At 44.8% G+C, this 25,621-nt stretch overlaps 1 protein-coding gene across 1 annotated transcript in view; it reads left to right on the top strand.

Annotated features, from left to right (window-relative positions):
• Window positions 1-1,782, top strand: part of LOC119955052 — a 104,355-nt gene extending 102,573 nt beyond the window's left edge. The window contains exon 12 of the mRNA XM_038780890.1: window positions 743-1,782. Within this exon, the coding sequence (XP_038636818.1) occupies window positions 743-820 (78 nt within the window). The 3' untranslated portion in view covers window positions 821-1,782. The remainder of the gene's footprint in view (window positions 1-742) is intronic.
• Window positions 1,783-25,621: the final 23,839 nt, after the last annotated feature.

Below are 25,621 nucleotides of genomic sequence, written 5' to 3'. Positions count from 1 at the left end.
GGCGTATCTAAAGAAATCGTGAGTGGGATACTGAATTTGAATGATCAGCCGTGATCATATTGAATGGTGCTGCAATCTAAAAGGGCCGAATGGCCTACTCTTGCACCTATTTTCTCTGTTTCTATAACATGTGGCGAGGGACAAGGTGATAAAGAGAGAAAGAGAGAGGGGGAGCACGCGAGGGGAAAACTGTGTTCACATGGAGTGACAGAGAAGAGAATAATAAAACATTGGGGGGGGGGGGGCACACACAGAAAGCGCGCACGGGGGAGCAAGAGTGAGAGCACATGGGTGGGATAAAAAGAGTAACGTTCGAGAAAGAGAACGAACATGTGATAGAGAGATGAGACAGCGAGCGTGGGGCAGAGAGAGAGGCAGTGGTAGCGAAATGTACACAGTGCGAGAGAATATGGGGCAATGAGTGGAAGAGAGGGGTCGAGCGAGCGAAATCCTGGGACAGAGATGGAGGACATATAAGAGAAAGAATGGGAGAGAGAGAACTTGGGAGAGAAAGGAAGACACTATCAGAGAGCGAGAACCATAAATAGAATGCATGGGCATTGATGAAAAAAAGAACTTGGAAAAGAAAGACTGTGGGAGACAGAAAGGCATGTGGAGTGATGGAGAAAAGGTTCAAAGGTGGACAGGTAGATGGAGGTGAGCAGGAGAGATGCAAACAAATAGATGACTCGAAGGATGGATAACATAATTCACTTTTGCCGTTTTGTTACTGCTTTCCCAGGAAACCCGTGTGGAAGTTGCAAATAAGGAGAATGAGGATGTCACTTATGCATCTTTGAAGGTGACCAAACCATACTGAAAAGATTATACGGCAAGCGTATTCCTTAAACAAGTCACCCTGAAGACCCGCAAAATACTTGTGCTGAATACGATTTTCGACACTTGCAGGATTCTTAATAGCTGTTGCAGTTCAAATTTATTTAGAGTATTCAAATTTGCACAGATTGCACCTGTTTTGCTAAGCATGTTTGCGCTTTTTAACTTTATTCATAAGAACCTACCAAGGAGCTTTGCTATATTTGGCAGCAATCAGACAGTTCGATTTGGTTACAAAGTAATCAGTGCAAGTTTGAATGTCGATGTGTCCAAAGATGGATTAATAGCTTTAATTAATGAGAGAAAGAATGTCTATCGGATACACTCAGAAGAGCAAGAAAGAAATGATGAAGGCGGTATTAAGTTATTGTAATAAACAATCGTTTGGTCGTATTAAAAGTGAGTCTTGCTGGAAAAGGAGGCGTCCTGTTAAGATTTATTTTTGCCTTAAATTCATCAGGATAGTTCTGGAGGAATTCTCAACAGTGACGGGGGGGCAGGAATTAATATTCCGCGAGATGATTGGTTGACACGAGGACTCCAATGGGTGTTGGAATTGCAATCTTGATGAATACAAGATGGAATGTTTTGACAGTCTGTCTCTTTCCCTAAATAGACTCAGGGAAAGAAGCATTTGGAGTGGACATCCAACATATAACGTAGGACCACAATGGGTGGCATTGATCCTTTGAGATAATAATTCAGTTCCTGTGTAATTACTGCTGAGTGGGTTTTAATTCCAGAATATGTGCAAAAGATCTGGAGTGCCGTTGACCAGGAAAGAAGAGAGTGGGGAAAAGTAAGGGAGCAGAGAGGAATGGAAGAGTTGCTGGGAATGCATTTCTAAAATTGGCGGAATTATATATAGTCAGAAGAAAGGGAAATCGGGGTGGCAGATTAGACATGAACCGACAAGAGTGAAGTAAGAGAATAAAGAAAAAAGAACACAGATCAATACAGCAAAGCAACAGGCCCTTAGAACATCCAAGCCTGCGCTAACCATGGAACCTGCCTAAACTAAAATTATCTGCACTTACGGAGTCCCTATCCTTCCTTTCCCACCCTATTCATAGATTTGTCTAGACGCCCCTTAAATGTTACTACGGTACCTTTTCCCACCACCTCCCCATGTAAGTCGTACTATATATTTAACACCGTCTGTAAAGAACTTGCCTCGCACATCTGTTCTAAAGTTTTCCCCACTTCACTTTAAACCTAAGTCCCGTACTAAATTCTCCTACCCGAGGAAAGAGCATCAGTCTATCCACTCTGTCTATGCCACTCATAATTTTGTAGACATCTAACAGGTCGCCTCTCAACCTCTGTCGTCCAGTGAGAACAGACCGAGTTTATCTAATCTCTCCTCATAGCTAAAGCCCTCCATACCAGGCAACATCGTAGTAAACCGCTACTGTACTCCGTCCAAAGCATCCACATCCTTCTGGTAGCGGGGTGACCAGAATTGTACACAATATCCCAAATGAGGCCTAACTAGGGTTCTGTAGAGCTGCAACATGACTTGCCAATTCTTATATTCAATGCCCCGACCGATGAAGGCCAGCCTGCCGTATGCTTTCTTGACCAGCTTATCCACATGCGTTGTCACTTTCAGTGATCGGTGGACATGCACGCCCAGATCTCTCTGCCTGTCAATACCCGCAAGAGTTCTACCATTTATTGGGTAATTCATACATGCATTGGATCTTCCAAAGTGCATTACTTCACACTTGTCTGGATTAAACTCCATCTGCCATTTCTCCGCCCAAGACCAGTTTATATTCTGTTGTGTCCTCTGACAATCCATTTTATTATCCGCAACTCCACCAATTTTTAAGTCGTCTGTGAGAATATAATAAGAGGCGTGAGACAGTAGGTGATACAGGTCAGAACGGAGCTTTCATTTTTCAAGTTGAGGAAAATTGGGAATCTTATTTGCACATTAGCCTTTTCTTTCATATCAGTTTAAAAAAAATTATTGAAAACAAATTAGATTGAAGTTCGACCATTGTGTGAGTGTTCTTGATGTGAGGTTCCACAGCCAACAGATGTGTTGAATGCCAAAGCACTCAATTCCAATGCCTTCTAAAATATAGGAAGATAAGTAGATCACACACACTATCCAAATATGCAGTTCATAGTATAGAACATAGAACATAGAACAGTACAGCACAGAACAGGCCCTTCGGCCCTCGATGTTGTGCCGAGCAATGTTCACCCTACTCAAACCCACGTATCCACCCTATACCCGTAACCCAACAACCCCCCCCCCCCCTTAACGTTACTTTTTAGGACACTACGGGCAATTAATCATGGCCAATCCACCTAACCTACACATCTTTGGACTGTGGGAGGAAACCGGAGCACCCAGAGGAAACCCACACACACTCGGGGAGGATGTGCAGACTCCGCACAGACAGTGACCCAAGTCGGAATCGAACCTGGGACCCTGGAGCTGTGAAGCAATTGTGCTATCCACAATGCTACCGTGCTGCCCAAAAGTATGATAAACACTTTCAAGGAACCCGAGGTTCTGGAAATTAGTCATAAATCAGGAGACTATGATCAAACCTAATTCATTTAGTTATTTGAGCATTTCCAGTGTTCAGTGAAATGACTGATTTGCAAGCTAACTCCATAAATGACCTTTCGCACCCATTTCTGACAATATTAGCACACATTTTGTTGACAGGGGCACTTGCTGAATATGTAACTATAAAAATAGCCGGGCAACAACTGCTGTTGTGTTGCCTCATGCTGCCCGTTGATATAGCCCAGCGGTCTGAGAGCAAGTGATCCTCCTGACAGTCTGAATATCGAACCAAATAATGAAGGAATATCACCCTGACTGGATGTTTAAAATAAACTCCTTTGCGAATAGAATTTATTTTGTTGCTGTGAGTGTTCAAGGCTATATTTATTCAAAGTTTTGCTTCCTCTTTTAAGAAGCTTGAGCTCACAAAGCCACAATAGGTTGTGCGTAATTGACTAGAAATGTTGATGCAATCCATTTTTATGGTAACGAATATTTACATATCGCCGATCATGTAAGTTCATCGAACTGTTTCCCATTACATATTAATGCTTTCCATTTCAGTGTTGTTTTTGGTCTTCGTTATTAATACCTTGATGTATTGATATATATTTATTGTATTCACCCGCTACCTTCTCTCCAAAGAATGTTTCTTTAATAGCTCGTTGGGCTCGTTACCAAGACCCAAACAGTAACCTGTGACACTGCAGGCGCAAACGAAAACCAATGCCAATGGAACGTTTGTTTTCTGTTTAATAAACACTTTAAACCAATGACACTTTTCGATGTGGTGTTTGTAATTTAATCACTTTGACTCTGTTGAGAGAGATGTGTTGACAGTGTGTTGAATTTAATGGCGAGCAATGATGACGCCTAGGCCAATGTCATGGGACATCAGTTCGAATTATACCAATGGAGCTGACAACAATTCAATTCCTTATTTGACAAAGATAAAAGTTATTAAAAAAGAGGTCATTGAAGTCTAGTCTCAACAAAGATGACCGTCAAGGCATTTGTTTCAGTAAGATTACTCAGTGGAGGAGATCTGTCTTCCTCACTTAGTCTTGTCTACATGCCGTTCCAGACTAGAGCAATTGTTTAACTGTTTCGAACTAAGTTCTGGATGATGAACGCATACTGATTTTTCCATGGACGCCAGATCACTTGAACAAATAATAATACTATTATAAAGAGTCACATGTCTTTATTAACCTGTTATTTCCACACAATTGTTCAAAATTGTTCACAATTTACATAGATGATTTGGAGATCGGGACCAAGTGCAATGTGTCCAAGTTTGCAGCAGACGACATTAAGATGAGTGGTAAAGCAAAAATGCAATGAATACCGAAAGTCTGCAGAGGAATTTGGATGGTTTAAACGAATGGGCCAGGGTCTGGCAGATGGAATCCAATGTTGACAAATGGGCGGTTATCCATTTTGGTAGGAATAACAACAAAATGGATTATTATCTAAATTATCTAAATTAAATAATATTAAAGCATGCTGCTGTGCAGAGAGACCCGGGTGTCCTAACGCATGAGTCGCACAAAATTGGTTTATGGGTGCAGCAGGTGATTAAGAAGGCGAATGGAGTTCTGTCCTTCTTTGCTAGAGGTATGGAGTTTAAGACTAGGGAGGTTATGCCACAATTGTATAAGGTGTTAGTGAGGCCACACCTGGAGTATTGTGTTCAGTTTTGGTTTCCTTACTTGAGAAAGATATACTGGACCTGGAGGGTTTGCAGAAGAGATTCACTAGGCTAATCCCAGAGTTGAGTGGATAGGCTTACGGGTAAAGTCCTCGTTGTAATTTAGAAGGATCTTATAGAAACATATAACATCATGAAGGGAATAGATAGTATAGCTGCGGGGAGGTTGTTTCCACTGGCGGGTGAAGGAAGAACTAGGAGGCATAGCCTCAAAATGAGGGGAAGTAGATTTAGGACTGAGCTTAGTAGGAACTTCTTCACCCAAAGGGTTGTGAATCTATGGAATTCCCTGCTCAGTGAAGGCTCCTTCATTAAATGTTTTCAAGATAAGGATAGATAGTTTTTGAAGAATAAAGGAATAAAGGATTCTGGTGTTCGGGCCGAAAAGTGGAGCTGAGTCCACGAAAGATCAGCCATCATCTCACTGAATGGCGGAGCAGGCTCGAAGGGACAGATGGCCTACTGCTCATAGTTCTGATGTTCTTATTGTGTTCATTAGGGAAGGAAATCTGCCGCCATTAAATGGCCTGGCCTCGACGAGGCTCCAGACACACTGTAATTTGACAGACCCTTGAATGAGGAAACCACTTGGCAATTAGAGGCGAGCAATAAATCCTTGCCCAGCCACATCCAAAAAATATATTTAGAAAAAACTTGAGTATCATATTTTACAACTTTTCATCCGGGTTCCCACCATCACACATCGGGATGCCTTTGAAACTCCGTTTCAGGAGGAGGTGTGAAATGTTTGCCTGCATATTGCGGGTCCTCTTGAGTGCTAGCCTCTCCTTTTGTGGAAAGGCCTTGGATGCTCCTGTCAGACACATTGCCTTAACCTAGTTGATAATATTAGTAAGAAGTCTTACAACACCAGGTTAAAGTCCAACAGGTTTGTTTCAAACACGAGCTTTCGGAGCACGGCTCCTTCTTCACCTGAAGAAGGAGCCGTGCTCCGAAAGCTCGTGTTTGAAACAAACCTGTTGGACTTTAACCTGGTGTTGTAAGACTTCTTACTGTGCTCACCCCAGTCCAACGCCGGCATCTCCACATCATGGATAATATTAGTGTCAGGGCAATGTTGGCCCATTTGCTTAACTTATTTTCTCAAAAATATACATCTCTCGCAGGATTCGCTGTGATCCGCAAATATCGGTATGATTTGAGTATTCTGTAGGTCCAGATTATCCTTGTAGAGTGACAGTTTAGATCTGTCTTCAATACGAATAAACTGTTTCGGCGTTTTTGTCACCGATGCATGTCAGGGGCAACATGGTAGCATTGTGGATAGCACAATTGCTTCATAGTTCCAGGGTCCCAGGTTCGATTCCGGCTTGGGTCACTGTCTGTAAGGAGTCTGCACCCCGTGTGTGCGTGGGTTTCCTCCGGGTGCTCCGGTTTCGTCCCACAGTCTAAAATGTGCAGGTTAGGAGGATTGGCCATGATAAATTGCCCTTAGTGTCCAAAATTGCCCTTAATGTCGGGTGGGGTTACTGGGTTATGGGGATAGGGTGGAGGTGTTGACCTTGGGTAGGGTGCTCTTTCCAAGAACCGGAGCGGACTCGGTGGGCCGAATGGCCTCCTCCTGCACTGTAAATTCTATGATAAATGCGAAAATTGAAAGTACTTGGAGCTGCACTGTGATTATTGGATAAAAGCGACAGTGTTTTGATATTGTCACAGGATTAGTTATAATGAAATCCAGAGCAATGTCTGAGGCCCCGGGTTCACGGTAGGAGTCGGTATTTGTATCCAATTTGGAATTAATTCTCTAATGATGACCATGAAGCCATTGCCGATTGTCATCAAACAAACATCTGGTTAACACATTTCATTTAGAACAGTACAGCACACAACAGGCCCTTCGGCCCTCGAAGGTGTGCCGAGCAATGATCACCCTACTCAAGCCCACGTATCCACCCTATACCAGTAACCCAACAACCCCCATTAACCTTATTTTTTCGGACACTATGGGCAATTTTAGCCTGGCCAATCCACCTAACCCGCACATCTTTGGACTGTGGGAGGAAACCGGAGCACCCGGAGGAAACCCACGCACACACGGGGAGGATGTGCAGACTCCGCACAGACAGTGACCCAGCCGGGAATCGAACCTTTGACCCTGGAGCTGTGAAGCATTTATGCTAACCACCATGCTACCGTGCTGCCCATTTACGAAGGTAAAAATCCCTATCCTTCTCTGGCTACATGTGACTGTACAACAATGTTGCTGACTCTTCAATGCTCACTTGGCAGAGCAAGCCACTCTGTTTTCAGTGACAGCTCACGACCACCTTCCCAAGGGTAGTTCGGGATGGGCAATAACGTTTGACCTGCACACAGCCAAATATACCAATTGGGAATCAATGTATTGCTGATTACAGCATGGATATGTACAGGAATGGGTTCAAATGGTCTATGTGGCTGATGATTTTCCACAAGAGAGTGCGGTGTTCTGCCAAAGAGTGCATATGAATAAAGAAATCAGTACGAAGTGTAAGGCCGCATCTTCAAAAAGAGTAAATCACATTTATGTTGACTAATGGAATTGTGTTTAAAACCATGCAGTTAGCAATGCACAGCGTTTTCTCTCATTAAGTAGGAAGATTATGAGTGGCATGGACAGAATGGATAGTCAGATGCTCTTTCTTAGTGTGGCAGAGTCGAGTACTCTGGGAGATGGGTTTAAAATGTGTGGGGAAACGTTGACAACAGATGTGCGCGAGGCAGGTTTTTTACACAGAGGGCGGTAAATATATGGAACCCGCAACTTGGGGAGGTGGTGGGAGCAGGTACGATTGCGGCATTCAAGGGACATCTAGAAAAACATATGAATAGGGTGGAAATGGAAGGATACAGACTCTGTAAATGCAGACCGTTTCAGTTAAGGCAGGCACCATGGTCGGCGCAGACTTGGAAGGCTGTATTGTTCTTTGCTCTTTGTACTTTGTTCTTTGAAGCTGACTGAAAGAGCGGCAATGAAGCTGCACTGCGATACTTCAGGGATGAAAAGCTGCAGTATGAATGCAATGTTCTGCGAAATGGGCCTACATTTTCTTGCATTATAAATAAATGAATGATTATCTCAATAACTCAAACTTCATTGGAATAATCTTTGCCTTTAATTGCAACACAACTCTTAGGTTTCGACTGGCTGGTGTTGCAAGAACTATAGGTAAATGCTATGTGATAAGGGAGTCGTTTCACTAAGACTGGCATGAGGAGGATTGGCTCGATGCTCTGCAATTTTATATTGAGATTGCTGGGATTTCTCAGTGGATGTGCATTGAAAACTGAGATCAGAAGAGTTTTCTTTGTTTGATGGATGGGACAAGAAGCTGGCGAGCTCACAAGCACTGAAGTTGACAAAGAACAAAACTAACATTGCATCGTTCCCATTTTGAGAAAAGAGGAAACAAAAGGGGAAGGAGGTGAAGGGAAGGACGTTCCAGATCCTCCAAAACATACAGCTGGTCGGCAGTGAATGGTAATGTCCCTTTATCCTCCAAGATGTCGAAACCGTATGAGAATTTGATATCCAGCTGTAACATCAGACATAACTTCCCCATGTGAGTTTCCGGGAGGGGAAGTTGACGTTGCTACTGGTAATCATTCAATTGGAACAGAATTAAGGATGACGTTCCTCTCAAATAGTCTTTGTTCAACAATTAATGTGTACATGATTTGTTGAAGTTTTGAAACTTATTAAAATAGTTTCAACACCCGGATTATTTCCCGACGCCTTCCCTGTCTTGAAAAGTCAACAAATTATAGCTGTTTATAACTGTCACAGAGGAACTTCCTTCTATACCTTAGGCGAATGTTTCCACGACTGCATGTGTTTTTTTCCTGCGCTATGCCTTCGAGGCACGTGATCGCTGTGTTCAAGAACGGTACGAACAAAAAGCAAACAATCCAGAAAGTTTGCAAATGGCATGCTTCCACAAGCTGTAATGTGATGTAATGAAGACTTGTATTTATATCGTGCATTTCCGGGCCTGAGTACACACAATGTTGTCATGTCGGAAACAACACGAATCATGTCACACAATAAGGTCCCGCAAGTAATAACTCCCTTCTTGTCTGGATGAGTGCAGCTCCAATGACACACAAGACGATTGACAATATCTCGATTAAAGCAGCACACTTGATTGGCACCAATTGCACAAATATTCACTCCTCCCATGACCGACGGAAAGCGGCAGCACTGTGAACGCTAAGAAAATGTTGCACCGCTGTAACTCAGCAAAACACCGAATGAAGCAGCTTCCAAACGCAGGCAACTGATATCTGCAAGGGAAGAAACAACAATGGAACAGGATTTCCTGTAAATCCGCCTCAAAGGCGGATAACCTGGGCATATATTGCCGTTTATTAAAGGTGGCAGAGTCAAAATCCTGGAATTTCTCCCCAACTTTGAGGGGCCGGTGTACACTCGATGGGCCGAGTGGCCTGCTTCTGCACTGCATTTTCTATGAACTGCCTTCTGTGGCATAGAATTCTACATGCTCACCACTCCCCGATTGAAAAAATGTCTCCTCGTCTGTGTCATAAAGGTTTACCCCTTATCCTTCGACTGTGACCCCTAATTCTCAACTCCCCGCCATCAGGGAGATCCTTCCCAAATGTACCTTCCTGGGCCTGTTAGAATGCTAAAAGGTTCTCTGACATCTCACATCATTGTTCTGAAGTCAACCGGTTTAATCTCTCCTCACACGTCAATCACACATCCGAGGAATCAGTCTGGTAAACTGCGTCCACAACAAGAACATCCTCCGAGGGGTTCGGCGACCAAAACTGACACAATATTCCAGGTGAGATCTCACCAAGGTCCTATAAAATTGAAGCAAGATACTCCTGCTCCTGTTCTCAAATCATTTCGCTTTAAGGCCAGAATATTCTTTGCCTTATTCATCGCCTGCTGCACCTGCAGGTTTACTTTCAGCGACTTGTACACAAACTCACCCAGGTCACTTTCGAAGCTGGATCACCTCACAATTAGTCACATTGCACTGCATCTGCCATGCATTTTGTCCACTTACTCAACTTGTCAAAATCACATTGGAGCATCGCTGCATCGTCAGAGCTCAGCCTCACAAGCAGATTTGTCTCATCTGCACATTGAGATCCATCGTCCAAATCATTAACCTACACTGTCAGGAGCTGGAGCCCCAGCATTAATCGCTGCGATACCCCAAAAGTCACTCCCCGTCACTTGGACTAAGACGCATGTACTCTAACTCTGTTTCCTGTTTACCCACCTCAGTATGGTACCCGCAATCCATGCACTTTGATTTTACACGATAATCTATTTTGCTTGGATTGTCGAAAACATTTCTAAATGTCCAAAAACCACACCTCCTGTTTATCCCTCGTCAACCCTCCTTGTTATATCCTCGAAGAATTGAAGTAGATTTGTTACGCATGATTTCCATTTCGTAAATTCGTGCTGACTGTGAGTGATCCTGCCACTGTTTTCCAAGTGCTCTGTTATTATACATTTTAGAATTAACTCTAACATTTCCCCCACTACAACGTCAGGCGAACAGTCTATAATACCCTCTTTTCTCTCTACCGACCTTTTAAAATAGTATGTATACATTACCTACCCTCCAATCTGAAAAAGCGTTCTGGAATCTATAGAATCTTGGAATATGACCACCAGTGCAGCCACTATTTAAACTGTCACTCCTTAATTACCCTGTGCTTTAGACGGTCGTGCTAAGGGGATTTGCCTGCCTTCAATACCGTTAAATGTAGCTTTGGATGATTTGTCAACTGGGGAGTGCAGATTGAGAAATATTGACCAGGAAACCTGGAACTCTCTTTTACAATAGTACCATGCAAAAGTTTGTATAAACGCCACGAGCTCAGATGCAGTCCCATTTCACCTCCTAATCTGAAACATTGTGGTTTTAATGCTGTTCGGTAGAGATTGCTGGACCAATCTGCAAATTTCTACGTGGTGAGTTGACCACATTATGCCATACGCGCCTTTCCAGTGACCTGCGCTGTTTAAAAAAAAGACACAAAAGGCAAAACACTGCAAACTGTGACGGCTGATTTTAAAAAATGTAAATATAATTCGAGGCTCATTGTGTGTGGCAGCATTGACATATAAAGAGAGGGAGTTGGCTAACTTTTCAGTTCTAGGATTTTTCAGCAAAAGCAAACAAAACCTTATAACACATTTCTACAAAAATTCCTGGGTAAAAATTGCACTTTCATCGCATCTATTCAGATCCAAAATCATCAGGTCCTATATAAATATCTACTGTCACTGAACAGATTCATATTTTTGATCCTGATTGGACTCTTCGAGAATTATTTCTTTGTTATTTGTTCTTTTTATTATAATTGATAAATATCTGCATTTATTTTGAGGGTGAGAAAAGTGAATCTCAAAACCGTAATTTATACGTAGTAAATACAATTACAAATGTATTTGGATAATATTGGCTAAACAGGATATGGGGCATAGATTGATATGGGAGGTGACAAAAACGTTTCGGACACAACCATAAACCTTTATGATATGTGATGTAGGAGCCGACGTAGGCCATAAAACCCAGCAATCTGCTCTGCCATTTAATGAGATCAGGACTGATCTGATAATCCTCAGCTTCATTTCCGAGCGTTAATTAGCTTACTGATTAAGAACCTGTATATCAGAGTTTTGAACATTGTGAATACCCCAGCCTTTGTAAACCTTTGCGTTAAAAGCAAAGATGTGTGGGTTAGGTGGATTGGCCATGCTAAATTGCCCGTAGCGTAAGGCTAATTGGGGGATTGTTGGGTTACGGGTATAGGGTGGATACGTGGGCTTGAGTAGGGTGATCACTGCACGGCACAACATCGAGGGCCGAAGGGCCTGTTCTGTGCTGTACTGTTCTATGTTCTATGTTCTATGTTAAATAATCCAATAGATGCACTACACCTGTTAGACGAAATTCTTCACCCTTGTCTCTGTGACGCTTCCTCTGAGATTGTGCACTTTGGTACTAGGCTTTCCCACAAGGGGAAACAACCTCTCAGAATTTACCCTGTCAAGCCTCTCCCCCCCCATCCCCCCGCCGATTTCTGTATGCCTAAAAAAGATCGACTTTAATTCTTCTAAACTCCAAGGACAGAAGGCCCAAGCCACTCAACCTCTCCTCATTCAAAAATCCTTCCAAACCTGGGATCAATCTAATGAACCATGTCCGGACTGTCACCAATGCGAGTATAGCTTCCCTTAGATGAGGGGACGACACTATTCACAGTATCCCAGGCGTGAATTCACTTCACTATTAAAAAACCTTTCCTAATTGTCGAAAAAGATATGTTCCATTCGAAAAACGAGGGTCTGCATGAAGAATTGGCGAATTCAGGAAGTCAGGGCTGGGAAGATATTCAGTGAAGACAAGGGCAATATTGCGAATATCAGCAGTTGTCCTGGAGAGCGGGGTGCTGGTGGGCGTGGTTATTGTTTGTATATAGGTACAGGTAGAAATCTGTGGAATTTAGGTATATAGCTAGAACTCATTAGAACATCCCGATAATAGTAGATCATAGTAGTCAAAATGTGGGGGCGGGTGTGCGTGGGATGGGGGGGGGGGAGGTGCAGGTGAGATTTATGCAATTTCACGGGATATGGTGGCCTGCAATTTAGTGTCTCAGAAAGAGATTGCATCGAGGGAACATAATTTATTCAGTTGTGTTTTCCCACCCTAACCTCCGGAAATTCTGATAGAATTCAAGCCAATTGGGAGACCGAAAATGTAGCACCAATAATTCACGTAATTAGTGGGAAACGAAGCAGGCAGCTATTGGCCTGGCACTGTATTCATTCCCATTGTCCACACACCTGGGGTTTTGGATTACTTGTGGCATCCCAGTCCAATGGGCGTATGTTGACACGTGGGTTAGCCCTCATTGTTTCCAATTCCTTCTTGCATTTTTCCTTGAGGGACGGATGCATCCGGACAGAACAGTGGCATTTTGCATCGTCTTATCTCTTCCAAATTAATATGTAGATTACCATACCCGCCACCCTGCAAACCTCACCATAGTTTTAGCTGACGGTTATTTAAAATGCCAATAGAATTATCCAATGTACATCTTTTAGGAGGGACAGTCTCACTCTACGAATGACGGAGTAACTATCTCACGTCCCTTACACAGTATGTGCTCCCCTGCCGACGGAAAATGTACAAACACAACTAGGTGAATAACACAAATTCACGTTGACTAACGATTGGCAAGTAATAGATTGGAGTTCTGTTCATCAACACTGGAACAGTTAGTACGGAACAAATCGCGACCCACCCTAAGCACATCTGATGAAACAACTGCCCATATTATTTTCAACCTCCATTTCTATTGAACAAAATTTGCTCCATTGTTGAGGCTGGTTTAGCTCACAAGGCTAAATCGCTGGCTTATAAAGCAGACCAAGCAGGCCAGCAGCACGGTTCGATTCCCGTACCAGCCTCCCCGGACAGGCGCCGGAATGTGGCGACTAGGGGCTTTTCACAGTAACTTCATTGAAGCCTACTCGTGACAATAAGCAATTTTCATTTCATTTCATTTTCTATTTATTTGGTATATGGTCTTCCATTAAGTGTCTTTTATCTCGGCTTCTCAGATTCACTTTTCATATTATATCTCACAGCGGCAGAAACATGTACTAAGATTTTATTTTACTTCAAGTTATTGTCCCGTATAATATTTCCACCATTGAGCACCATGGGATTTTTTTGGCAATTTCAATCATATTAAGGCATCGTTAACGCAATTTTCCCAAAAAGAAGCAGAACTGCAAAATGTTGCACGTGTGCCGGGTAGGCCCGAGGACAGTCATTTCAAAGTTCCCGTGGTTAATTCGAACCAGTGTCACATACAAGGTGTAACTCTGTGTAAATAAATAGTAAGAATATCTCGATTGATCAAGTGATCAAGTGGAAATATGAAATAATTTTAAATAAATGCACAGTAATCCTCCAATAGGATAGCAGAACCAACTCCGTTCATCAGACAGCGTTGAGCATGCAGATCCTGGTAAAGCACAGAATAACCTAGATTAGGCTATTGGTAAAATAGGGCACTTCATTCTGTTTGGGCTTGGTGAGGCCTCGTGGTCGGAAACGAAAACATCAACATGTACGAACGAACAACCACTAAAAATATAATTCCAAACCTTGTCATAATTCACCAAATTCCACCTCCCTTCCAAATACAGTCAGTGGACAAACATCACATGGACCGCGGCCCTTCGAGAAGGAGGCTCTCCATCAGCTTCTCAACGGCAATGAGGTCTGGGGAATAAATGTTGGTTTAGCTGGCGACGCACAAAATTCCCGGGAAGCATAATAAATATGTCTGACTTTGATAATAGAGTTGAGAATCCTGGTGTTTTTTTAATGCACATTTGGTACAGGACAGCATTATATGTCCAGTTAGAAACAAAGGATACTAGGGCGCTGCTGAAAATATAGCGGGAAACTGCTTATAAACTTCGTTTGCCCTTTTACTAACCCCTCTGCAAACATAATCAACATGAACAATCAGGTCTTCGCAAGCTGGAGTTCACAGCTGAGCAAGAATACTCCATCGCGCCCCCAAAATTCATTTTTGAGTAGCCTGAAATCCAACACGCATGTGGTAAGAGTGATGACGTCTCTTTTCCGGACATGCTCTAGACGCACTGATACCCCTGGAGCTGCAGCTTCAGGATAGCGACGTGTTTGAGGAAAAACACAATCTCTTTTCTGTGTTTCCAGTAAAAAAGCACATCTATGTCTTCAGCTGTATGAAAACAAGGGCTGCAATTCAAAATATTACATTTCATTTCTGATGTTATTTCATATGAAGTCTGAAAAATTGATGAGTAGATTACATTATTATTTTTATTTGATTATATTTTTCTCTTCTGACGTTCGAGTTTACTTCGATCATAAATCAATACTTGGCATTCCCCACTCTTTATGCTATCAACTACAAGTACTGATCCAAATTCAGATTTAAGGCCAATGTTAACTTTGTTTCCATGATCGTTACACTCTGCATGGTTAATCTTAATCTCTTTATATTTAAATGCATTTCCCCGCAAGTTGTCACTGATTTACCGCCAGATCAGCCCAAATCCTCATTTTCTACTAATCCCGTTACTATGAATAGTTTCTAACTATATAGTCAACCGAACATTCTCATGCTAACGTCTCCTGTAAATATCCACATACATTTCTTCTTCTAAGCAGAACACTATTAGCATTTCTAGATCATTAACACGATGGAAACTCTTCAGCAATGGAACTATTTCAATTTACCTTGCTGCAAAACCGTCACCACCTCCATGAAGCTTTTTGCCCAGGACTCGGGGAAACGCTCGATCGCTTGCAGGTCTAATCTTTCCAAGGGTTTAACATAATCTCCTGGAAGATGAACTCTATTTCCAGACATATAGCTCATAGATACCATGAGGTACAATAACTGTCTTTGTAATCTGTCTTGTCACCTTTAAGTACATGCACATAAACCCGTTAAGTCTCTCCGTTTTTGCTTCTCTTTCTACCATTTCGTTCTTATTTCGTCCACGTTATTCGAGCCAAAGTGTATCTCCCGGCACTTTTAACATTTAATTGTTGCCGCTGTTTCCCGACAAAGTGCTAATTTCTTCTTCAGGTTTGTTCAAATTAGACAACACAACAGGTCTTCTTTCCCAGCATGTATTTGGCGGTTGCTTGGTGGAACCAATCACCTACTTGGATCTTAAATTGAATCTGATTAGACTGAACTATCAAGGAGTGAATTTCAGATGGTAATGCCTCTTTTGTAAAAAAAATCTAATTTCACTCAGGGTTCAGGTGAAAGCGGCGTACCACAGGAACAATTTGCATTCCACTAGAACGATGTTACGTGACAACTATAATCGATTGTGGTTAAAAACCCAACTGGTTTACCGATGCTCCTTACTGGCATAGAACCTTCGAGGCTAGTAAGTTTCAGCACTGACCACCTCCAACAAGAGTGAATCAAGACATCTCCCATTGACATTCAATGGTACTACATTCATCGAATCGTCTACTTTCAACATCCTGGCAGTTATCATTGGCGAGAAACAGAACAGCCGGTCGTATAAAGACTCTGGCTACAAGAGCCGTTTTGGTGCTCTGAATGACGCGGATACTACCTCAAATGTTAGCTCCCTAAAACCTGACGAACATCAATAAGGCAAAAATCAGGAGTTTAATCAGATACTCTCCAATTGGTTGGATGAGTAAATTTGAACAGGACTCAAGAAGCTCAACGCACATGAGGACAAAGTAATCTATTTGATTGGCAAACCATCGACCTCATACAACACCGACGCAAAGCTCAGTTTTTCCAGTGTGGCTCGGTCGAAATCATGGAGCGCTCTCCCTAACATGACTGTGGGAATGACCACACCACAGAAACTGCAGAGTTTCCAGATGCTGGGTCGCCAGTTCCTTCTCAAAGGCATTTCGGAGTGGCGAATAAGAATAATGGCAGGGCCAGGGACGCACATGTCCCATGAAATAATAGACACACCATTTTGAACATTATAGAAATTGCACCCTTTCCCCCGGCACCACAGGAAATTGTGTCGAATTGATTTGATTTACTGCATTCCGGGAAACGATGTGTCATATAATTTACAGTGCATGGGGAGGTCATTCGGCCCATCGAGTCTGCACCAGTCCTTGGAGAGACGACCCCACCCGAACCCACACCTCCACCCGATCCCCGTAACCCAGTAAATCCACCTGACCTTTCTGGACACTTAGGGCATTTTAGCACGGCCAATCCACCTAACCTGCACATCTTTGGGCTGTGGGAGGAAACCGGTGCACCCGGAGGAAAACCACGCAGACACGGGAAGAACGTGCAGACTCCGCACAGTGATCCAAGCCGGGAATCGAACCTGAGTACCAGGAGCAGCGAAGCAACTGCGCTAACCACTATGCTACCATGCTGCCCATTGAGATAAACATTGCATCTGAAGAGGAAGTTATAAAATCTAAATAAATGTCCTGACGTTCAGTTCTGTAATGGTTGTTTATTTATGTAATAATCTACAAAAGGCCACATGACAAAGATTCAATTACACACGTCTCGGTGCGCTCTCCTGTGTTCAGCCTCAAACATAGCGAGAGGCTGCAGCTCTGGCCCACGAGCGAAGCTCCAGATTGATGCCACATCAAGTCACGCATGTTGCAGTGACTTGCAACAAAGCAAAGAGGCCATGTCCAAAGCACAATATGATACCTTCCAGGAGAATCAGGGATCGGATTTGGAACAGAAAAGTCGAAATGAAAAACAGAACAATCCGGTACATATTAATGTAACATAGAAAGGCTCGCATGGAGCAGGAATTACAAAGGAACTGGTTCAATAACAAAGGAGGTGTGGTTAGATAGAACGAATGGACAATGCATTGCTTCGCCTGAGCGCGGCAGGTAGCAATGGATCTGCCCACTAACTATCTGCATATTCATCGAGAGCTTTGGGCAGGAAGAGGTGAGGCTGAAACCGGATCAGTGATAGTAAAACACCAGCGTTGGAATAATGCTGATGAGGTGAATGACTGCAGTAAAAATAAATAGATAAATTGTGTATTTATTAATAATAAGTCACAGAACAGCTGTTTTCTATGGATGTGTTCAATATTGCCCGTAACCAGGGCCTCTGAAGCAGTCAATTGGAAGAAGTGATGTTCCATTGTTCAATGCAACATAGATTCACATGAGATGGCCATTTAATCCAGCCTAATTCTCCTATTTAGGCAGTCGCTCTTTGACGAGGATAGCTTACCTCCATACAAAAAATGCTTTCACAGGTGTCGGGAGAGTCCAGTACGCGATCGGCTGTCTCGATCTCAGGCGGGCCAGGCGGTAGTTGGAGGAGCGAGTGAATGGGGTTCCCCGGTTGAGAGTGGGTGGGATACCCGTTCTGCCACGGGTTCTTATTGCTGTCGACCATTGGCTTCAGCTTGATCTTGGCGATGAATATACCGTTCAGCTCCTTTCCAGATGCCTTTCCTCCATTTCGTGCTCTCTTGTAGCTGCCTCACAGCGCCAGGGACCCGGATCGGCACGGTGGCACATTGGTTAGCACTGTTGCCGCACAGCGCCAGGGACCGTGTTCAATCCCGACCTTATGTGACAGTCTGTGTGGAGTCTACACGTTCTCCCCGTGTCTGCGGGGGTTTCCTCCAGGTGCTCCGGTTTCCTCCCAGAGTCCAAAGATGTGAAGGTTAGGTGGCCATGCTAAATTGCCCCTTAGTGTCCAAACGGTTAAGTTTTGTTACGGGGATAGGATGGGGAACTGGGCCGAGGTGGGGTGCTCTTTCTGAGGGTCTGTGCCGGGTTGGAGGGCCGAACGGTCTCCTTCTGTGCTGCAGGGATTCTATAATTCTACGGATTCCAGGGTTACCATGGGGATTTTGCGTTTCTTTTAAGGAGCCGGCACTCTTGAAGGCTTTCATTTGGCCCCCTGGCGTTCGCTTGTCGTGTCGAAGCTCCGAACAGACTGCTGTTTCCATAACTTTCTGTCAGGCATGCGGACGATTCGGAGCTCGTTCAGCGTGGTCAATGCTTCACTTCTGGGAATGCCTGCCTGAACGAGAACACTGACCTTGGTGCACCGATCCAGCTTAGGGATTTGCAGGATGTGCAGCCTTACGGAGATTAAGAGCCACAAGGTAAACTGGGAGAGTGATTCTGCCGAAAGGGACACTGGGAGAGTGGTGCAGCAGAAAAGTACACTGCGAGAGTGATGCCGCCGAAAGGTACACTGGAAGAGTGATTCTGCAGGAAGGTACACTGGGAGAATGGTGCTGCCGAAAGGTACACTGGGAGTATGGTGCTGCCGAAAGGTACACTGGGAGTATGGTGCTGCCGAACGGTACACTGGGAGAATGATTCTGCCGAAAGGTACACTGGGAGAGTGGTGCTGCCGAAAGGTACACTGGGAGAGTGATTCTACCGAATGGTACACTGGGACAATGGTGCTGTCGAAAGGTACACTGGGATAGTGATGCTGCCGAAAGGTACACTGGGAGACTGATGCTGCTGAAAGGTACACTGAGAGAGTGGTGCTGCCGAAAGGTACACTGAGAGAGTGGTGCTGCCGAAAGGTACACTGGGAGACTGATGCTGCCGTAGAGGTTTACCACGCGACGAGTCATGTACACTCGCCACATTCTGGGAAGGTGGGGATAAAGGTGAAAATAACTGTGCACAGTGAACTCAGGGAATGGAAGGAGAGGGTGGCTGGGATGTAGCAGGTTTATTGCATATTCGAGGTGGAATGGCGAAACTTCACCACGATTCCGATCGTGGAACGACTGGCGAAGAGGAAAATAATTACAAATGGGTAAGCAGTGCACCAGCTCGGCCAGATGGGGCACCATTTCTGAGCCTGTGGAGAAGGTTTGCCGCCTACAGGCGCACCAGCTGAGAAAGAAGGTTTCCACGAGAGAGCAAGCACAGATAAAGCATAGGAGAGGCAAATTATGTCACAGTGCCACACGTCATCAATGAGCCTTTGTGACCTACTACCGGAAGCTGCACACCTGCAAGCCCACGATGAAAGTTCCTCGATGGGCTGGGCATGCCAGTTGTGGGGGAGAAGCAGACGCAAGGACTGGGAGCACAACTAGAACTGGTGGAAGTCATGGAGAGTATCAACTCCATGCAGTCCGGGAAGGCAGCGCGGTTCAGAAGGATTCCCAGTGGATTACTATAAAAACATCGTGATAGCCCTGCCCCCATACCTGCGGGAGATGTCAAAAAACTCTACAGAGGGGACTCTGCTGCGTACGCTGGCACAGGGCTCGTTCTGATAGATCACTAAAAGTGACAAAGACTCGACGGCGTGCTCCGAAACACATGTGCCAAATTGTGGCGATAGGGCAGCAGGGTAGCATGGTGGTTAGCATAAATGCTTCACAGCTCCAGGGTCCCAGGTTCGATTCCCGGCTGGGTCACTGTCTGTGTGGAGTCTGCACGTCCTCCCCCTGTGTGCGTGGGTTTCCTCCGGGTGCTCCGGTTTCCTCCCACAGTCCAAAGATGTGCGGGTTAGGTGGATTGGCCATGCTAAATTGCCCGTAGTGTCCTAATAAAAGTAAGGTTAAGGGGGGGTTGTTGGATTATGGGTATAGGGTGGATACGTGGGTTTGAGTAGGGTGCTCATTGCTCGGCACAACATTGAGGGCTGAAGGGCCTGTTCTGTGCTGTACTGTTCTATAACCTTGGCAAGGTGGCTGGAGGGTTGAGTGCCAGCGATAGTCACGGAGGAGGAGACGTGTTTCGCCAAGTGCAAATAACTTATGGCGACATTGGTCGCCTGCTGAACATGACCATGACCCCGCCTGGGGATTAGACACTGGAAGGGATCATACATCTGGACGCAGATAAGGGCGTCGGCAGAGTCACATGGAGGTACCTCATAGAGACACTGTAACGGTTTGGGCTTGTGCCAGGGTTCAGCTCGTGGGTGTAAACAAATGCACAGCGCTCCCATAGTGAGTGTAGGGGCAAACGCTACCAGCTGCACAGTGACGCGAGGCAGGGCTGCCTTATATCCCCACTGCCCCTTGCCTTAGCGATTGAACGGCTCGCTATCGTGCTCAAATCAGCGAAGAGGTCGAGAGGCAACCAAAGGGGAAGCTGGGAGCACAGGGTCTCAATCCCTGTGTATGACCTGCTGCTCTATGTACAGAACCCTCAGCCAGCCTGGAAGGAAGAATGGAACTCAAGTGGGAGTTCGGAGCCCTCTGAGGTTACAAGCTTAACATGAACAACAGCGAAATCCTTCCCGGCAACCACCCGAAGGGAGGATCAGAATCCGGGAAGTTGCTGTTCAAGCTAGAAGAAGCCAATTTCCGATACCCGGGGATTCAAATAGTCCATGACATGACACAAATCCACAAGTGGAACCTGCAGAGTCTCGTGCAGGAGGTAAAGAGGCGTTCGGATGTGGGATTCGCTCCCGAAGGGGTAGAGTAGATGATCAAAAAGAGCGCACCGCCTCCCTTTCTCTTCCTGTTCAGATCCGTCCCGATCTACATCTTTAATGCTTTATTCGATGAGGTAGCCAAACTAAGCTTGGTGATAGGCTATGTGTTTGCGAGCGGAGGGAGGGGGGGGGGGGGAGGGAAGAACCTAAGGATCAGGAATAATGTGCTGGAGGAAGGAGGCACATGGGAGGCCGGACTCTCCCGACATCTTACTCCACTTGGCAGCCACTGCAGAAAGAGTACAGAGAGCCGGGAGTGGAATGGGTCGAAATGGAAGAGGGCTCTTGAACGGGAACATGCTTCCGATCACTGGCCACGGCCCAACTCCAATTCCCACAGCCATATGTTCAAGATGCCCAGTGGTAGTTACCACACTGAGACAATGAAATGAACTGAGAGAACACTTAGGTCTGATCGCAATGTCCATCATAGCCCCCATCTGCAAGAACCATAATCTCCCCTCCACCCACCCCGCTACTATTGACGCCTCCTTTAAAAGGTGGAGACAGGACAAAGCGGTGGTGACAGTAGAGGTATACGGTAGAGTTGTGACCCTAGGAGCTCGCGGATAAGCTCCGCCTATGAAAGGGGTTGAGCTACAATACAGACAATTAAGGAACTTCCTCTGAAAGGTAACAGGAACGTATGCTCAGCAACCCGGCCGCTCGCTACTGGACAGGCGCCAGAATGTGGCGGCAATGGGTGAGCAACCAGGGGCTGGTTTAGCTCACAAGGCTAAATCGCTGGCTTATAAAGCAGACCAAGCAGGCCAGCAGCACGGTTCGATTCCCGTACATGCCTCCCCGGACAGGCGCCGGAATGTGGCGACTAGGGGCTTTTCACAGTAACTTCATCGAAGCCGACTCGTGACAATAAGCGATTTTCATTTCATTTCAATGGGACAGGAACTGCACGGACATGTACAGATGGCAACTGGAGGAGGTATGGTCACCACTGGATGAGACCACTGGATGAGACATTAGATACGTGGGGAGAAGAGTTAGGCATAGAGATAGGGGAGCGCTCTGGATGAAAGCTCTGCTCAGGGCGAATTTCAGCTACTCACGCGCAGGTCTGAGGCTTACGCAGCTAAACGAGGTGGACAGGGCACACTTAACCAGAACACAAATGAGGAGTGAGTTCCTCCCGGAGGTGGAGGACAAATATGACCTGTGGCAGTGATGCCCGACCAACTGCACCCACATATTCTGGCCTTGCCACAGACACGTCGGGCACTGGATAGCCTTCTCCGAGGTAATGTCCAAGGTTTCGGGGGTGTGGTGGAGCCATGCTTACTAGTGGCTCCTTCAAGGTTTTGGAGGTAATAGACTTCTCTCTGGGGAGAGGGGCAGATACCATGACCATTGCCTCCCTTATCACCACTGGACATTCCTGCTGGGCTGCAGAGTAGCAGCGTCACCCAAAGCCGCAGCCTGGCTATCAGACCTCGCAGAGTTTCTCAGATTAGAAAAAAGAAATTGCGCCATCCAGGAATCAGATGAAGGTTTCCACAGCACGCGGAGGCTATCCACCAGTCTGTTCATGGCCTGTTTGTGACCAGCAGTCAATAAGAAAGCGGGAGGAGTGGGATGGAGGACCGTACCAGACACGGGAGGGAGAGACGAGAGGAGGGAAGGATAGGGAAACGCAGTGGTGGGTGCAGAGACCAAGGCGATCAGAGGGTAACAGGGCATGGGAACCAGAAGGCACAATGGGCGATAGCCACATGGGGGCGACCGCAGCGGCCATTGCAGTGAACTGTAGCACGGACGACCGATGCCAAATATCCCCCTCGCCCAACCCACCTCCGGCCCTATGTTCCGGTACTAGGGGCAGCCCCCCCTCCTCCTTGGGGCAGCTCCCTTTCCTGGGGCAGACCCCTCATTCCTGTCCATAGGTCCATTTGCGTGAATGTAGAAAGGTTTCTCTGTCCTTCATTATTTCCATTTCTATACCCATTTTGTAGATTACCATTTGACCTTCATCGTTATTTTTATTTTTGTGTGTTATCCACGATAAATGTTACCGTAAATAATTGTAAAACCATTAAACACATTGAAAATGTAATTACAAGTTAAAAATCATCCCCACTTTCAGTAAATCAATAGGCATATTGATACTCTCTGATCGTCACTGATTTCACTATAACCCTGTCACATGGCAATAATCTGAGCTGTATTTGTATAAGCAGGAACGTCATTACATTCCATCCTGTAATCACGGAATACATTGAAAACTTGACTTAGTGCAGCATCAGTTGGCTTCATACGTAGAACGTCATCTGTTTATCTGGGTGCGTCTACTGTAGCAACAGACTATTATCCTGGGGACCACATAAGGCGTATATTCATTCCTTCATTTTTGGAGATCCTTCATTTGAAACTTCTTTACCCTAGATTCCCTTTCCCTCCGAGCTCTGCTAATTTGCATTGATCTTTCTCCGATCAATTTGCATACACTTGAGCATCAATTGTCTATTTTAAGCTGAAAAGCAATGACAATTTATTAAAGGTCATATACAACGCCGTCTTTTGTTATTCTTATCTTCACTCAAGGTTAGCTGATCTTGCATCGGAATATATTCCACAGAGAATGTCTGTTTGATCAGTGATTGATCTGTTTCAATCTGTATAAATTTCATTTTCCCCACAAGAATTACATTCCAATCTCTACAACTGGATTATAAAGATAGATGAGTACAGCCCTGAGAACGCCTTAAACATGAAATATTGAACTGCTATCTCCACGGAGAAATGCATCAATATATCATAGATTGCTTCAGAAAACTACCCCATTGTAAAGCAGTTTAAAGGTGCTTGATTTAACGCTTTAAGTTGTTTCCGGTTAAAAAATGCGTGGAGCATAAATAAATTGTATTAAACAAGTTCGTGGATACGTAGCAACTCACATGGTGTTCAGAGATAAATGTATTTCCTTCAGGTCTTCAGTCAGAATTGATCAAATAAGAAGGGGAGAGATCAGAGCTGTGGCCTCTAGCTTCATTATCAATCCAAAACTGGAATCAAATAGTCTAACAAAGTAAGAGACATTCGAGAGGGCTAGAATACAAGACCAGGGATGTACTTCTGAGGCTATATAATGGCCTGGTCAGACCCCATTTGGAGTATTGTGAGCAATTTTGTGAGTATCTAAGGTCGGATGTGCTGGCCTTGGAAAGGGTTCAGAGGAGGTACACAAGAATGATCCCTGGAATGAAGAGCTTGTCGTATAAGGAACGGTTGAGGACTCTGTGTCTGTACTCGTTGGAGTTTAGAAGGATGAGGGGGGATCTTATTGAAACTTACAGGATACTGCGAGGCCACAATAGAGTGGACATGGAGAGGATTTTTCCAATTATAGGAAAAAATAGAACCACAGGACATCATCTCAGACAAAAGGGACGATTTTTAAAAACAGAGATGAGGAGGAATTTCTTGAGCCAGAGGGTGGTGAATCTGTGGAACTCTTTACCGCAGAAGGCTGTGGAGGCCAAATCACTGAGTGTCTTTAAGGCTGAAATAAATCGGTTCTTGATTAATAAGGGGATCAGGGCTCATGGGGAGAAGGCAGGGAAATGGGGATGAGAAAAATATCAGCCATGAATGGCGGAGCAGACTCGATGGGCCGTGTGGCCTAATTCTGCTCCTCTGCCTTATTGTCTTATGGAACGATCAGCACCAATCAGCATCGAGTGTCAGTGAAGACGCAGGAAAACAAAGGAGCTGATTGGCTACCAGCCAAGTTGATAAAGACGAGTCATCATTGGGCCAGACCAAACAGCATATCGTACCGGGGGGGGGGGGGGGGGGGTGTGGAGAGGGGGGATCCCTTATTTAACATTAAAGGTGAAGTCCACCTTAAAGGCAAAGACCCCAGCAATTGTGCAGGTACAAACAGTATAGAAGCTAAACAAAACAGAAACTAAAAAAAAATAATGGGACAGACAAGGCTTTACAAGATGACCATTCTAATACGACACACCCCTAATCCTTGGAATAAATCTGGTGAACCGTCCCAGAATTCTCTCCAATGTAATGACATCCTTCCTCAAGTAAGTGCATTAAATCTGTCCACCATACGCCAGGCACCGTGCGCGCCTTCCCTTTCTCAAATTCTCTTCACCACCAGAGTTTCTTATGGCTTGCCCAAATACGAAATGTTTTGCTCTTGTCAGTATCCCAATTATAAACAAATTGCTAATCGGCCAGGAGCAGGATGTCCGATATACTCTAACTAATCGGAACTGTGCACGTTCCTCTAACAGGCTCATTCAACAATATATTAAATTTGTTGTTATATTTAGTGCTGAAGTTCCTTTCTACAATAACTGTTCATCTTACATATCGAGTGTTTCGAAGACCTCAAAACGCTGTTAATTCTTTTCAATAAGCCGTGCATTGGTAAGTGATGGTGTAATAGTACTGACCCTAGCTTTGTAATACAGAAATTCGCTGAGGAACTGTTTTCAGAACCTCCCCCCACACCCCCGATACCCACCACGCACACCGCGGCAGATGGTGAAATT

The sequence above is a fragment of the Scyliorhinus canicula genome, chromosome 20 (assembly GCF_902713615.1).
Source record: "Scyliorhinus canicula chromosome 20, sScyCan1.1, whole genome shotgun sequence".
In the NCBI taxonomy this organism is placed as follows: domain Eukaryota; kingdom Metazoa; phylum Chordata; class Chondrichthyes; order Carcharhiniformes; family Scyliorhinidae; genus Scyliorhinus; species Scyliorhinus canicula.
Note: the sequence above shows the minus strand (reverse complement) of the source record. Positions and strands in the feature narration are given on the sequence as shown.